The 16,159-nt window shown below is 37.4% G+C and overlaps 1 protein-coding gene across 1 annotated transcript in view; it reads right to left on the bottom strand.

Annotated features, from left to right (window-relative positions):
- Positions 1-16,159, bottom strand: part of Adamts6 (ADAM metallopeptidase with thrombospondin type 1 motif 6) — a 221,770-nt gene that overhangs the window by 36,184 nt on the left and 169,427 nt on the right. Inside the window, exons 19-20 of the mRNA XM_028783635.1 lie at positions 11,148-11,311; positions 10,140-10,278 (exon numbers count right to left, since the gene is read on the bottom strand). Coding sequence (XP_028639468.1) covers positions 10,140-10,278; positions 11,148-11,311 — 303 coding nt within the window. The remainder of the gene's footprint in view (positions 1-10,139; positions 10,279-11,147; positions 11,312-16,159) is intronic.

The raw sequence follows: 16,159 nt of genomic DNA on the forward strand, positions 1-16,159 counted from the left end.
GGAAGGGAAAAGGGAAGGGAAGGGAAGGAAAAAGGGAAGGGAAGGGAAAAGGGAAGGGAAGGGAAAAGGGACGGGAAAAGGGAAGGGAAGGAAAAAGGGAAGGGAAGGGAAAAGGGAAGGGGAAGGAAGGGAAAAGGGAAGGGAAGGGAAGGGAAGGGAAGGGAAGGGAAGGGAAGGGAAGGGAAGGGAAGGGAAGGGAAGGGAAGGGAAGGGAAGGGAAGGGAAGGGAAAAGCACACGTCACTTTTGGTCTGAAGTTTAAATTTATCAGATCTTATATGCCAATACTTTAAAGTTAGGATCTACTTTTGGCTACCAAAGCCTCTGTTCTACAATGCAAAGACCAAACTTGAATTACTGCTGTAAGTATACAGTAGCCAACAGTTTTTAATGGTATTTTGTAATAGTATATAACACAGGGAAAAGGGCAAGGAACGCACAGAATGGTAAGTGAGTACTGTATGGAACTATTTATTGTTCTCATTGTATGGGTGATGGATGTCTCAGATGAGGACAGTTCAGGCCAGTTCTGAGTGGAAACGTCAGAGAACACTGACCTTCTTGGTTCTGGCAATTAAATACCTTTACAAACTTATTTCTAATACTGCTCTTCTCATGTCAGCCACCATTTTAAAGGTAGAAAAAGGAAGTTAATGTTTGAATATTGAACTTGAAACAGTGGCATGTGTTAACCCAGGAAGTATGAGGGTAGCAGTGGCCAAGGGCAGGAGAAAGATCGGGGTATTCTCCATTCTACAAGTCCAACCATTTCAGTTCTAAGTGGACATTATCAGAACATATGGTTAAGTCAGTATCGGAAAGAAAAAACTATAAATGTACACTTGGGATTGATGGGCTGACTGATCTTCAAATAATTGAACAGAGTGGAACAATGTGTCATCTCTCCTGAAGAAACAGATTTCTGGAGATGTAGAGAAGGGAATACTCAGGGTTTATACTAAAAATGTGGCTGGTGGCTAAGGCAATAATTTGCTTAGCCACAGCCTCTAAAATAGTTAGCAACCAAGACAACATTATACAACCACAACATATATAGCATATGGTCAGGAATATTAATTTAATCCCTATATTCAACGCAGATAGCATCCAAAGAGTAACAAGTGCCGGGGGCGGGGGGCTGGAACCCTATTTGCTTTGCCTTCTAGTGCTGGAATCTGGCTGTTGTGTTGTGTGATTATTGGCCAGACATAAGCATTTTCAGGGCACAGCAAAGTCCATCTGCCTTGGATCTAAGAGTTGGCACCCAGAGTACCAATCAACTCCACCCACATGGCTTCCTCTTTCTGAAGAGCCTACAACTCATTTTTTAAAATTGTTCAAAAGCTTCTTTCTTTGCCTTCCCAGTGTTTTCTTTCTGTCCTAGGCAACAGTAGATGCCTTGAGGAAACACAGAATGATCAAAGTGGAAATGGTACTCTTAAAATAGTGTAGTTTTCATTGTTAGCCATGGTGGCATAAGCCTTTAATCCCAGCATTTGGGAAGTAGAGGCAGGTGGATCTCTCCAGGTTCTAGACCATTCTGGTCTATATAGCAGCCAGGGCCACATAGTGAGTCCCTGTCTAAAAATAAATATATATATTTTCTAGAGCAATTGTGTTTACTGGATGTAAATTCGGATGGGGCACATATTCAATAGATTTATTTCAAATCACAGCACACATAGAAAGAATTTATACTATTCAGTACAGTAACATCATTCATGAAAAAAAATGTCTGCTAATCTGACCCATTAAGTTCTATCAGTTTTTAAAGGTATGAATTTAATTACTATGTGGAAAGGTAAAAGCTTGATCTCAATGAGAGTACATTAAAGTGGAGTGGGAAGGATAAAGGTCATTATATTACATACCTTACGTAGTAAAACACTGCATTTTCAAGTCTGATAATTTTAGTTGTTCAGTCCTCTCATTTTGTTAAATTACTGGGTGATTTTGCTCTTCTGGATCTTCACAATATAAGTAAGAACTCTCTCATAATCAAATGAGTATGATGCCCCTTCCATCTCATTTTATCTTGTTTCTGTTTTCCTTCACCTCCAACTGCTTTTAGCTCTAGGTAGTGAAGGACCTAAGACAAATGTTCATTTCTCTTTACAAAATGAGACAATCCAATTAGATGGTCTCTAGTGTTTCTTTCCTATCTGAACATGCTCTAGTTTACCTTTGCCCTTTCTCTTTGGTTCAATAGTTCAGATTTTTGAAGCACTCTCCTGCTCTGTCTGTGTTCCCCTGGTATTCTAAAGTATAGGGCTGGGGATATAGCTTAGGGTACATCACTAGCCTAGTATGTGTGAAGCGCTTAATTCAATCCCCAGAAACATCAGACACAGAGATAAAGAGAGAGACAGATGGAAAGAGAGAGAAAGAGAGAGACAGAGCAGCCACCATCAACACAAACCCTCTACCGGTTAGATTTTGGTTTCCTGTTTCAGTTCGGCACTTATCTATTTTGACTTTCTAGTGTATGCCTAATCGTGTCAGGTATTTACAAAACCAAGCTCTACAAGACTTATTTGCATGAAATGACCTCTTAGTGATGTTAAATGTGTTAGACATTTTAGAATTGGCAAAGAAATTCATTGGACACTTAATTAAATTACACGTAAAGCATCTTTCTCTGATACCTTGAGAGTGTCTCCTTAGAGTTGTGTATTAGCTCTAGTCTAAAGACTGTATTATACTTCTCTCTCACTTTCTCCTCCCTTCGCTCTCCTTCTTCCTCTCTTATTTTGAAGGAGAGTTTAAAATGAAACCCATTTGGCCTCAAACTCTCTACATAGCTCAGGCTACTTTTAACTCACTAATTTCCTAAAGTTCTGAGATTACAGGCATGACCACTAGGTGCAGCTCAATATTTCACCTTTTGCTAATTATTTTTGAAACAATTTAAAATGTCTTTACATTAATGGATTTACTATCATTAAAGTTTACATTATGTTTGTATTGTATAATTCTTGTAAATAAAATATACAGAATCAACAGATACCACCACAGAAATAATACAGAAATATTTAATGTTTCATAGGCTAAGACAATCTATATGATAAATTCACTAAGATGATTTGAAAATTATTTATAAATTGATTATTATAGGATATTACATAAATTTGTTAAGTCACAAATAAGTTGCTATCAGAGACCGTTTTAAATATATTTTGTCTTTTCTGTTTTTCTTTCTTTCACTTTATGCTTTAATCATGCACTAGCCTTAGACTGAACTAACAGAGAGAAAGAAAAAAATACTCAGGAAGAAGGACAAATGCAGATGAGAGATATTTACACATTATTTAAGGTCTCTAGTTCCCAATCTGGAGGAGCAAAGCATGTTCCACCCTGAAATCCTGAAAAATCAGTAGGCCCTCTAAATTGTGCTTATATGATTTTTTTTTCTCTTTGGAAAAGGAAGTCAAAATAGGTTGAAAAGGAGTGAGGTGATATTTTTGTCCTAGTCTTAATGGCACATTAAGTTAGGATTATTTTTATGCAACTTTTAGTTTTCAATAATTTTTTTACAGCAGTGAGAAATGCAAGCTTTGTTTATTTACAGGACAAGATCATTTAATAATAACTTGTGTTTACCATAACTAGTGTTACCATGTTTCCATAGCTAGAATAGGAAAACAGGAAAAGGAACACTACTTTGTAGCAATCCATGAGTGGTACTATAGTGTCTTTGGCCACGTTGGTGCCTTCTGAAAAGTTGGCCCTGAATTGATGAACCCAAAATAGTAGTTGGAAACCATTTTCCAAAGGTCAGAGTAAAAAGCAGCTCCAATATATAAAAGTCTACATGAATCGGGCAATGATGCATATAATAAAATTTAAAAACATCCCTACCTGGAAATAAGAAATGTATAAAACAACCTTCTCTCTCTCTCTCTCTCTCTCTCTCTCTCTCTCTCTCTCTCTCTCTCACGCACACACATACAGGTGCACATACAAATTAGGCTTGTTGGGTCGGGGTATAGCTCACTGATACAATGCTTGCCTACCACTGCAAACAAAGAACAACGAAAACCAGTCAACAATGACTTCCAGGGAAGGAAAATAATCTAAAATGCACCAAACATGCAATGAAACAGACTCTGTAAGTATAAAGGAAAACAATGATAGCATTTTAGATACTCAATGGTATCTGATCAGAACACCTATAGAGTATAGATTTTCCTGAGTGTACGTATGTGCACCACATGTTTGCATGTGTCCACAGAGGTCAGAATTGGGTAGCAGATCTCCTAGAATTGGAGTTACAGGCAGTTATGATGTGGTTGCTGGGTATTGAACTTGGGTCCTCTGCAAGTGGGCTTAACTGCTCAGTCATTTCTCTATATAATAAAATAAAACCAAAAGAAAACTGTATTCTTTGATCTTTAAACAACAACAACTGTTCTCTGCAATGACTGCCTCCTTTCTTTTCCTCAGTCTAAGCACAGCTTTAACTCATCTTTCGTCTCCTGATTTGCAAAGTAATATTTAGCAGTGAAAGAACACTATAAGAAACATTAAAAACCGAGTTCTTTGGTATGAAATTCTTTCACTTCACAAAGAGAAACAAAGGAAATCCTAGGGGGAAAACAAGGTAGACAGACTCTCAGGATAGTTACTAATGCTAATGGAAGACCTGCAGAACATTTTAAGTGTAACTACAAACCTACAACAAATATACAATACTATACATATTTCTCTTCTGTTTGCACTGTTAGTGAAGAATTAATGCCTTGTGAACAAAAGAGGTCAGAGCTAAATACAATGCTAAAGACTCTTGGTTATCGGTCTTGGGAGGCTTTACTCTAAAATCGCAAGGGCTATATGAAGTGAGAGAATTAGTTGGGTAGGTCATGAAGATGGCAAAAGGATGGTTTAATAGTAAAAAAATTGCAAGACGGAACAGAAAATTATCATGAACATTGCTGTTCTATGCAAGAGTCAGTCTCTAAGAAACAATACTGTCCTAATACAGAAGGGGTCCTTTTCTAATTAGAGCTACCAAAAGAAGTGCTGGGAATTTTCATAAACACTGAGGTAAAACAGAAATTGCATGCCTCTTACATTCTAACTTGTAGCTTAAATTGGTTGACTATAACAACCATTTATAAGTTGAGCATATCTTATTCAAATTGCTTGAAACATGAAGTGTTTCCAATTTATATTAATGTAGACTTTACAATATTTGCATAGAGTTTACTGGTTGAGCTTTTCTAACCATGAAAAATCTGACCTCCAAAATGTTCTAAAACAAAAAATTCTGGTGTTGTCCTCAGATCTGGGTGTTCTGCTCATATTCATTTTAGTTCTATAAATACTAGAAAAAGTTGAAATTGCAATGAAAATCTTTGCAAACTGTTTAGTACAGTTGCAGTTTTAAAAGTATTAATTAATTAATGTAATACATGACCCACCAGGTAAAGAAGAAAACATAAACAAATTAGCTCCAGATACACTTTCTATGGCATGTCAGTGGCCACACTAATTAAAGGCACGGGTTGCCATTTTACCACTTTCCCACTCCACTCGGTTATGTTGGTCTCCGTTTTTCACCCCAAATGCTCACTCCTGAATCTCATCAACCTTTTAAATTAACTCATAGCCAATTAATAAGATATGTTAGTTTTCTGAGGACTAAACCTTTTAATCTGTAACAAAGCCAATAATTTTTAAATATGGACTGCACCTTAGAACTTCCCAGTGATCTTTAAAAAAGTCTGATGTTCAGACTAAACTCCTAACCATTTATAAAAGATGGAGTGTCAGGAGGAGTCCAAGTATCAGTATCTCAGGAACATTTAGAGTCCCGATCTTTCCAACCTGTGGCAAGTTAAGAGCTGTTGTTTTGGGGAAGGGTTTGGAACAAACTCGGGCTGGTGAAGGAGATACTTGGGTGGATATATAGCAAGTTCCTCTATAGAGGTGCTAAGTGGTGAAAAGCTTTGTTCAGAATAACCAATTATTATTATTAGAGAAACACTACTTCTCCTTCATCTCTAATTTAAAAATTATTTAACATAAAGTTTATTTATGTAACAAAATTAATCATAGCAAAGGTTATTTAGTGTGGTTATTGAGGATGATCAAAGGATACCAGGCATCACAATGTTTTATAAACATTTAAATAAAGATTACCAGGTGGCTTTACTAGGCATTTGGATCTAGCCCAGTTACTGGCATAAGGCCCCTAAACTATCAAGACCAGTGCTCCTGAGTCAGAAACTGGAGACAAAAACCTAACAATGTGTATTTTAAGATATTCTCCTAGTAGTTCTGATATGTGCTGAACTTAGAACAACACATGCAAGCAAATATTGGTAATGAGGAGGCATGTGATGACTGAAGTCAGTGGGCAAGGATAAAGTAACTGCTAGTTTTACCACTAAAAGCCATGGAGCAAAACAATATTTCTTTCATTATTAAGAGGGCCTTAATTAATTAACACATGATTATGACCGTTAATCCAATGGTAGCCCATTGGGAACTCACTTAAATTACACAGTACATAATCATTTGGACGAGGCATGAAGAAACAAATTCTAGAAGAAGTAACAAGGTTTATGAAAGAAGGAAAGTCTTAACTTAGTTGAGTTTTTCACAGAAGAATTATAGTTTATCCTGAAGTCACAGTTGTCCTGAAGACAACACCCCATAGCATCTTAATGTTCCTGATCCAGGAAGTACGTCATCACTGACTCAGAGTAGCCGAATCATCACCAATGTTTCCTGTATATTAGATTTGTCATCAGCTCTGCTAAGCTACAGAAAAACAGTTTTTAATTTCTTATCTTAAAATATCTCATCATAGAAAACTATCATTCTTGTTCCCTGACTCACAGTTCAAAAGGGTTGGATGTCAGTAAAGTACACACAGAACAATAATGAACAATAAGACAGAAGACTCTTATGAGACTCCAACTACAAGTTCTTTGAGAGCCCTTCTATCTTTTTTTATTTAAAATCTTGAGAGCTTCAAGGCTCTCAATACCTCCCTGGGAAGATCAAAGTAAAATATCATAATTAATAACTGATTTAGTTTTCATCCCTAATGTCTAAGACCTTTTTGCCATTATGGTAGATGACTCTGGACTCTTCTTTAATTAACATTCCTGACCTCTAAGGAACTTTACTTCTTTCAAATATACACTTCCAGTGTTTAAAGTACCTGAAATTAACAGTAGAAGCACATATAGGAAAAATAAGTTCAATAGCTGGTATCTATAACATGTTATCTACCCTAGGACACCCAATTTCCAACTGTGGATAAAAGATATATACATACTTTTTTGATTGTTAGTTTTAGTTGTCAAATTGACACAATCTAGCATCACCTGGGAAGGGAGGCTCAATGAAGAAATATCTAGATTAGGCTAGGCTGTGGGCATGTCTGATGATTATATTGATTAATAGGAAAACACACCCACTGTGGGTGACACCATTCCCTGGGGAAGGGCTATTGGATTGTTTAAGAATAGACAAAGCAAGTTGAGTGCTGGATGCATGCATGCATTAATTGTTTGTGTTCTGCTCTTGACTGTGAATGTAATGTGACTAGCTGCTTCAAGTTCCTATGTTGACTTTGGGCTTCCCTGACATAATGGACTGTAACTTATAATTGTGGTTAAATAATTTTTTTCTTCCTTATGCTGCTTTTGTCAGAGTATTTTATCACATCAACAGGAAATGAAAATAAGGCATTTGTCAAAATTATTGCTTTATGGTTTTATGAGTGCTCATAACCATTTACTATCTATAAATGTTTTTTTTCCCTAGAAGGTTCCAGATACTGTTCTAGGAGCAAAATGAGCTCTCAAAGATTCAGACTTCGGTGACCAGGCCTTGAACTCTACATGCCTTCAGTGCTAGGTTTTAGTCGCTATGAAAGCCAGAAACAGTGATCCAAAATCTTATGTGAGCAGAGAACCATCTGAGGAACTTGTGAAAACATAGTCCCTACTCAAAGTTTCTCTACAAGAGGTCTGAAATGGAGCCTCCCAGATCAGCTTTTCAAATGAATCCCTAACTAAACTGAGGCAGCTGGTCCCCAGATCACATTTGGATGACCAAGACAAATGATAGTTCTGCACACCACATCTGCCAACTTTCAATCACTGACTTCCCTCTCTCAACAAAAGCCATAGGCTCATGGGTCTCATGGGTATTCATAGTCACTCACACTCAAGCAGAGTTGGGGTTTCCAGAACCACCTCAGATCTAAGATCAGTAGCTCCAGAATCAAAGTAGTTTATATTATGGAAAAGAAACCTCTCCTTCCAGGGGCTTCTCTTCCTTCCTGTTACTCTTTAGTTTCTTTTTTCTTCCTCACTCACAAATCATTGCGATTTTTCAATATGAATGTTATAGGAAAGACTACCTCATTTATTATTTTCATACTTTTTACTTCAATAAACTCAGTTTTCTTTTGGATGAAGTTTTTATGCTGCCTCCATCTTTATTGGTCTATGTGCCCTCTGAACAAACAGAATTCTAAGTTGAAAAAACATTGGGAATCCATTTAATCTGTCCTTGACCTCAGACAAGACTGAGTCTAAACTATCCTAAAATATAGCAATTGATCAAAATAAGAACAGGCAGTAGGGCTCCTTGTTCAGCATTCTGTTGCATACTTGAAGATACTATCATGCTTCTCTTCCCAAAGTCAGCTGACTTCAGCTTTAGGACATTATTATTAGAATGCCTAAACCTTAAATTATTTGGACTCATCCTTAAAAGGGCCTAACTTGAATATATGTTATTCTAGTGAAGACTTTTTTGTTGGCAGGTAGAAAGGGAAAGATTAATTTATAGACTAACTAAAAGGTGATTTAATTAGCACAAAGAAAGATTTATGTATAAATGCCATCAAATATAATGCAATGGCTCTTATGGGAACAAAAAGTGAATTAGTTAAGGGTAATCTACAGTGGTATTAATCATTGAATTCATTAAAAGAAGTGATGATGCATTACAGTTTTGAAAACTTTATATTACGAGCCATCAGACATCTCACACATGAAATGTGTGGGAACAGGAGAACTTTTAAAATGGCTTGCAAGTTCTACTTAACCATGCTTTATGGTATTTCACATGAGTGAATATTAACAGAGAGCTATTCACCTTCTTTTTTATTTTTCATGTTGTGTTGTCTTTACTATTGAAAATAGAGTTATAGTAATGAATGACTTTAATTTTTATGAGTTAAAATATGGATTCTGTATACTTAAATGTATACTTGGTTTTGGAATGGTGAGGTACTGTCAGCCTCCTTGGCCTTGAAGGATGGGTCTGCTCCTTGCCTACTGTAATAGAGCTCTGTGGTGGAGGTGGTGCACTTAGTCTCCAGAGAGAAGGAAGATGCTGTTTTCACAGCACTTCTACTCACCAGTCCATGAAGCAGCAAGGGTGTTGGCTTTGAAGGAAGCCAACTGTCCTGCTCTCCCAGCCAGAGGTAAAGAATTGCATTGGTGGCCACTAGAGGGAGGAGGATTAGGAATAGAGTAAATTGTGGGGAAAAGGCACCCATGAAAAACGCACATGGGACAACCAACACATCACCAACCACTGCCTAACAGCTATGTCTACCTCACTGAGGGATTATAATGGGGTCACTAATATCATTAGCCCAAAGACCCAGACAACAGGAATCATGTAGCATCCCAGTATACTGCCCCTTAACTTTGATGGCTGGAGAAGGGAATTTGAATGGGATTGTGGGAAACACACAATCATACAAACACAAACATACAAGCACACATACATTCTCATGCCCCATTACAACAAGTTACATCTGTGATGTATGATTTTTGCTGGTTTTTAAATTTAAAACTCCTGATGTTCTTTACCAAGAATGTGTTCATGAAAAGCAAACAGCCCACCTTCAAGATAGTCTTGGAGAAGCACCAGCAGAGATACTCATTGTGCCAAGATGTATTTTACCAACAAATCTGTGTAAATTACATGAGGTTGAAAGAAACAGAATGTAATACAATTAAGCAAACTTTCTTTTGCTAAATTACAGCTTGAAGCAAACCTGCAAAAAATGTTTCCAATTAGCTTCTTTAGCAAACAAAACACAGCTCAGAGTAGGTTTTGCTCCCACACTGCCAGCTGTGAGCTGCCTAGTGGGTGTCTTACCTCCAGCACAGGTAGCAGAGCACTCGGCCCAGGGCTGGTGAGTCCACATGAAGCCAACTTCGTTATCTCCACTGCCAGTACGAATGATGGGAACATTGAACTTGTACCTAATTCCCAAATTCTGTTCTTGGAGTAGAACCTGCCATTGAAAACAACTGGTGAAGATAATTAAAATACAATGAGCTTCATTCAGATATTTATTATTTCTTCTGAAGAGGAAAATGCCATAGAGCAAGGCTTTTCAGGAAAATTGGAACATTTACTTATTTACTTTAGCTCTTGACAATCACACTCTGTGGTCCAGGCTAACCGAGAACACACCACAACTTAAAAATTATTACATTTTTGTTTATTTATTGGTGTATGTGTGTGGGTGGGTGAACACATGCCTTGGAGCATGTACAGAAGTTACAGGTCAATTTGCCAAAATTGGTTCTCTCCTTCAATTGTATGAACCATGGGATTGAACTCAGGCTGTCAGGTTTGGTGGCACATGGGTTATATAAAATGTTCTTTTTTTTCTGCTCATGGGTAGTTTGTCACTGTTTTTATTTATACTGTAGAATAATAAACTTTTACTTAAAAATGAGCAGTGGTGTATGCCTTTAATCCCAGCACTTGGAAGGCAGAGGCAGGCTGATTTCTATGAATTTGAACATAGCCTGTTTACAGAGCAAGTTCCAGGACAGCTAAGGCTATACAGAAAAACCCTGCCTCAAACAAACAAACAAACAACCCCTCAAAATAAAAACAATAAAACAACAACAACTAAAACCCCAAACCAAACATACCCCTCCAAAATTTTACTCAAAAACCATGAAAAGATAAAAGCCATCCTGAAAGAGACCTACGGCCTCCACTCTGAAGTCTCTGCACTCTTGTGAAAATCATTTGACCTTTATTCCCTTAATTCTATCACCTGTAAGACAGAACTGATTAAACTTGACCCCTTTTCTGCCCTATAATATGGAAATTACAATAAAAACATAATGACATAGACACATTTACCATTACAATGAGGTTCTCAGAGGTGGGTCCTAGAGCTTCCAAGGATTCTGGTTCATCTGTTGGTCTCTTGTAGTGAAAAGCTGTCCCCGAAACATCAAATTTCCTTGGCCAGTCAATAGTCCAGGCACCATTAATATAGTAATCATCCCCTTCAGATTTTAAAGCTAGAAAAGAAAACAAAAATCCACCTAAATACTAGAAATTTCATTTATCAATATATAGTGTATCAACTATGCACTGTAGTTTATAATGTACACCTATTTTGTTCATAGATGATGCTAGGCCATTTCCCTTCCTCCCCAATCTGTCTTTCCTTCCCCTTGTTTGCTTTTATTCCTCCCAAATAGTGACAGACTTTATTATAGGAAGATTTCTATTTGGGATTCCACTTTCTTAAATTAAAATGTTCATAGAAAAAAGGGACTTAGAAACCTTTGTGCAATATCTATATTCTGGGTTCCCAGGACAGGAAATAGTGATAGCTGGATGGGCTGAGGGTAGAAAGCCAGGGCCCTTACTTCCTCCATCTATGAACAAGAATGTGGGAACCAGACACTGAGAGACTATGGCGCCACAGGGTAGGGTGAGATGACACCAGGCACATGAAAAACCTAGGACAGCTGCAGCCTAAGGCCAGCCTGGGGTACAGAACAAAGCAAGGGCAGCCACTGTGCTTATAGGTGCCCTTGCTTTATGTCTGAGACAAGTTCTCTCTATGCACCCAGGGCTGGTCTTACACTTGTAAGCCTCTTGCCATAACCTCCTGAGTGCTTGGTCTACAGAAGTATGGGAGGCCACCATATCATCTACTGACCATTTTAGATACAAACCCTTTTAAATCTGCACAATAATGAGTCCATTTAATGGTCAGGCAGGAATGGAGAGGGGCTTAGGAGTCCCTATCCATCACTGCTGAACTATTTGCTACAGATGGATCCAGGAAGAAGGGACTTGTTGCCTTTAGTTTATATCCACTGGTGACCCCATTAGCCTCCAATGGGTACTTTTACTTCAACAGCTACACAGATGATTCTGGTTCAACTAAATAAATGGTCATAAATTTAAGAAAGGGAATGGGGAGTTTGATAGGGATAGGAGTATGTAGGGAAAGAGGGTAATAATAATGAATTATACGCATACATGTATTCATTTGTCAAAAAACAGAATTAATAATAATGAAACAATGTGAACTAAAGAGCGTCAATAATCTTTCATATGAATTCTGAGGGTAATTGCCTAAGAATTTATAATGTCATTGGTGGAAACAAAAGACACATTTACATGGGAAGAAAAGCAATGCATTAGGAACAAATTTAAAAAGCCACTTCACAGGAGGATAGGAGTGAGGGGCAGACTTTCTTTTCTAAATATCAAAAGAGAGATTAGGCGGCCATGGTGAGGGAAGATTTGTGATTCTGGCACACAGACAACAGAACCTATCTACAAAACTCATAAATTAACTAGTAATAAATCTATCGGCTACACTGAAGACTCAGCACAAAGGGACTGAAAGGACCACAGTCTATACCTTTCTAGAAGATTCTTGTCCTCTCATGTCCTAGCAAATGTGTCAGCACATTTTTGCCTTCAGATATGCTGTAAGGATTCACTCACCTTCCCCTATGGCTGTTAGACTCCTCAATAAGACTTTGTTAGCCCTCTCTCAACCTCTCTCTGTTCCCTTCTCTCTTCTCTCTTTCTCAACTTCTCATCTCTCTCTCCTCCTCTTCCTCCTCCTCCTTCCTCTCTGTCTCTCTCTGTCTCTCTCTCTGTCTCTCTCTCTCTCCCCTCCCTCTCTTTCCTCTTTCTCTCCTCCCCCCTCCTCTCTCTCTCTCTCCTCTAAAATAGGGTCTCATGAGGTAATCCTGGCTTGACTTCTACTCCCAATCCTCTTTCATGGTGCTTCAGGCCCAGGGTACAGGTGTACTGGACCTGTCCAGTTTCAACTAGATTTAAGCACTATTTGGTTTTGATTTTTTTGTTTTTAATTTTACAATCCTGATTTTCAAGCATTGTTTCCTGTAGTTTTCTCTCTGTGTCTCTGCCCCTCTCTATCACAACTCTTTCTCTGTCTCTTCCTTGCTCTTGGGACCAGGGGCTTACATATATTAGACAAGTGCTTGATTACTGATCTACATCACCAATCCATTTCAGTCTTATTAAAGAATAATTAATTCAGAATTAGGTTTTGTAAGGATGTCTGAACCTTTGTTACAGAGAGAGAGTGGGGGTGGGGGGAGAATGAGAATCTAGCCACTAGGGTAAAGATTAATAATTAAACTGTCATTTATACCTATTCAGAGAGAAATAAAATCAGTTTTCCTCAGTAAGTAACACTGGGTATATCAACCACACCAGGACAGACCTTACATTCAGAAGTAATTGACCAACATATAATGGGACAGGGTTGGTTTTTTATTTTTTTGTTTTGTGTGTATGAGTATGTGTGTGCTTTGGTTTGGTGTTGTTTTCGTTTTAGGGTATAGCTTTATTTTGTTTTCTTGATTTTGGGGGAGTTTGTTGTCCTGGGTTTTTGTTTGTTTTTTGAGAAAGACCTTAAAAGTTGGGTGGATGGGGAGTAGAATCTGGAAGGACTTGAGGGGAAGAATATGATCAAAATATATTCAAATTTAAAAATTGTTTTAAATAATAAGAAACATAGAAAATAAAAAAGAAATATTGACATTCCAACAAAGAAAATTTAATAATCATAATAAAGCATGAGCAAAAAAGTCTTGAATTCTCTAATAAAAATTTTTTAAAGGCTATAAATATACGTGAAGAAGTTGTAAAGAAAGCAACACGCAAGTTTAAATTAAGTTGAAATTTGGATCATACAAAGAAAGGAAGTATATCAAGTAATGGCAAATATATGAGTAAATATTTTGTTTCTTATTTAAAAACATAAAAGGATATTTATTTATTTATTTATTTACTTATTTATTTGTTCTGGGAACAAACCTAGGGCCTTTTAAGTGATGTCCTCAGCTCAGCAATTGTGAAATAAAAATATTTGCAACACATTGTAGGGCTAATTACATATAGAAATATGCATACTTTAAAATAGCACATGGACATATAAGAGGCAATAAAAGTAAACTATTGTGTTTTGCATTACAAACAAGATGGCATGGTATAATTTGAAAATGTAACGTGATAAGTTAAATAGGCATTTTGTAAGCTCCTATGCCACCATGACTAGAACATTACAGTAAAGCTAATAATTATCTATTCATACAATTAACTACTAGTAGATAGTAAATGAAATATCAAACTCTTGATTAGTCTTTAAAATATATGAAAGTAATATACGATAGGTGAAAACCACATAGGACCATATATAGTTTACTATATATACTTATAAATTGCAAGCTGGTAGGCTTAAATCTAATGATATTGGTAGCTATATTAAATACAAATTATCTAACTCAAAAGTTGACAACCATGAACAGCCATCTATTTTTTCCATGAAGTTTTATTGAAATATAGTCATAGTCATTCACCTACGTCCATCTGTGGCTGTCATCTTATTACAAAGGCAGAACTGAATAGCCTTGCCAGAGGCTATATGTCCACAAAGCTGACTATTTTGATTATCTGGCCCCTTTCAGAAAATATTTGTTAGAAACCCCTACATACATTGAGAGATTATAGTTTTAAAAGGTAGACTGTTAGATACAATAGTAAATCAACACCAAAGTATATATAGGATATAAAAGGCCTGTTTTAAATTGAGTTCATCATCAGTATGTGTGTGAATGAGTGATTGCCAGTACATAAGTGGCATGGCACATGGCGGAGTCAGAGGTCAACTTTTAGAAGACGGTACTCTCTTTACATCACAGGATCCAAGGACTGAACTCAGGTTGTCAGACTCACATGGCAAGTGTTTTTACCCACTGAACCATCTCACCAGCCACAGTTTTAAAACTTAATTATTTTTATTTAGTGGTGTGTGTTTGTGTGTGTGTGTGTGTATGTGTGTGTGTGTGTGTGTATGAGAGAGAGAAAGAGAGAGTCAGAGACAGAGACACAGAGAGACAGACACACACACAGAAGTGTGTAACTGCTATGAAAAAGCATATTTTTTAAATAAAGAAGTGCATACATATGGAGTGTACATGGGAAAGAAAAGATTTACCACGTGACATGAAAGTTTAAAGAGGAATAGTTTGGGTAGACAGGAAGAAAGAAGGAGATGGGGGTAGGAATATGGGACAGAGGAGTAGGTATCGGGTGAGGGAAACAATAGGAACTACGTTATGTATGAAAATACCATCAGGAAGCATGCTATGCTAATTTGTATGCCTTTCTACTTGTATGAGCCCATCCTGAGGTCAGAGATATGCTAGACTTGGAGCTGATCCCCATCTACCAAGTTGCATGCACTGACCCATTATGAAAGCAAAGACCACAAGTCACCTAGCAAAGCCAGGGAACTCAGCTATGTCACCCAGGAATCAGTCTGATTAAGGAACTCCAAGCATCAATCCAAAATTCTTACTTGGCACAGCATGAGACATGTTCTAGAAACTTTTCCTAAAAGGTGGGAACCCAGTTCCATTTCCAAGAATTACGCAAGAGCTAAATCTGGAGTAGGATCCAGAGTCAAACTCAGACACTAGTCCAGTGTAGTCCTCAGAAATAGAGATGATGGGAAAAAGACTACCTATCACAGAAGAATTCCTACCAACAAGGGACCAGGAACAGTCTGCTAGGAATCAGGACAGGAACATGAGAGAAACCAGATAGACCCCAGCAACAAGGGAATTTATTCTTAGGGAGTGCCCACTCTCAGTCAGCACTCTCAGGAGAGGACTAAAGATTAAGAAGGGAAATGACTCCTCAACTATATTACTATATAGTCCCCTTAAGGTGACCAATATTAACCAACTAACCAACCAAACTCCCCAAATCTAACTCCTGATATCCAAATCACAACACAAAACACAAGTAATATGAAAAACCAAGACAACTTGCCTCCTCCAAAAACTATCAATCCCAGATAATGG

This window comes from Grammomys surdaster, unplaced genomic scaffold, assembly GCF_004785775.1.
Source record: "Grammomys surdaster isolate TR1022 unplaced genomic scaffold, NIH_TR_1.0 99, whole genome shotgun sequence".
Lineage (NCBI taxonomy): Eukaryota > Metazoa > Chordata > Mammalia > Rodentia > Muridae > Grammomys > Grammomys surdaster.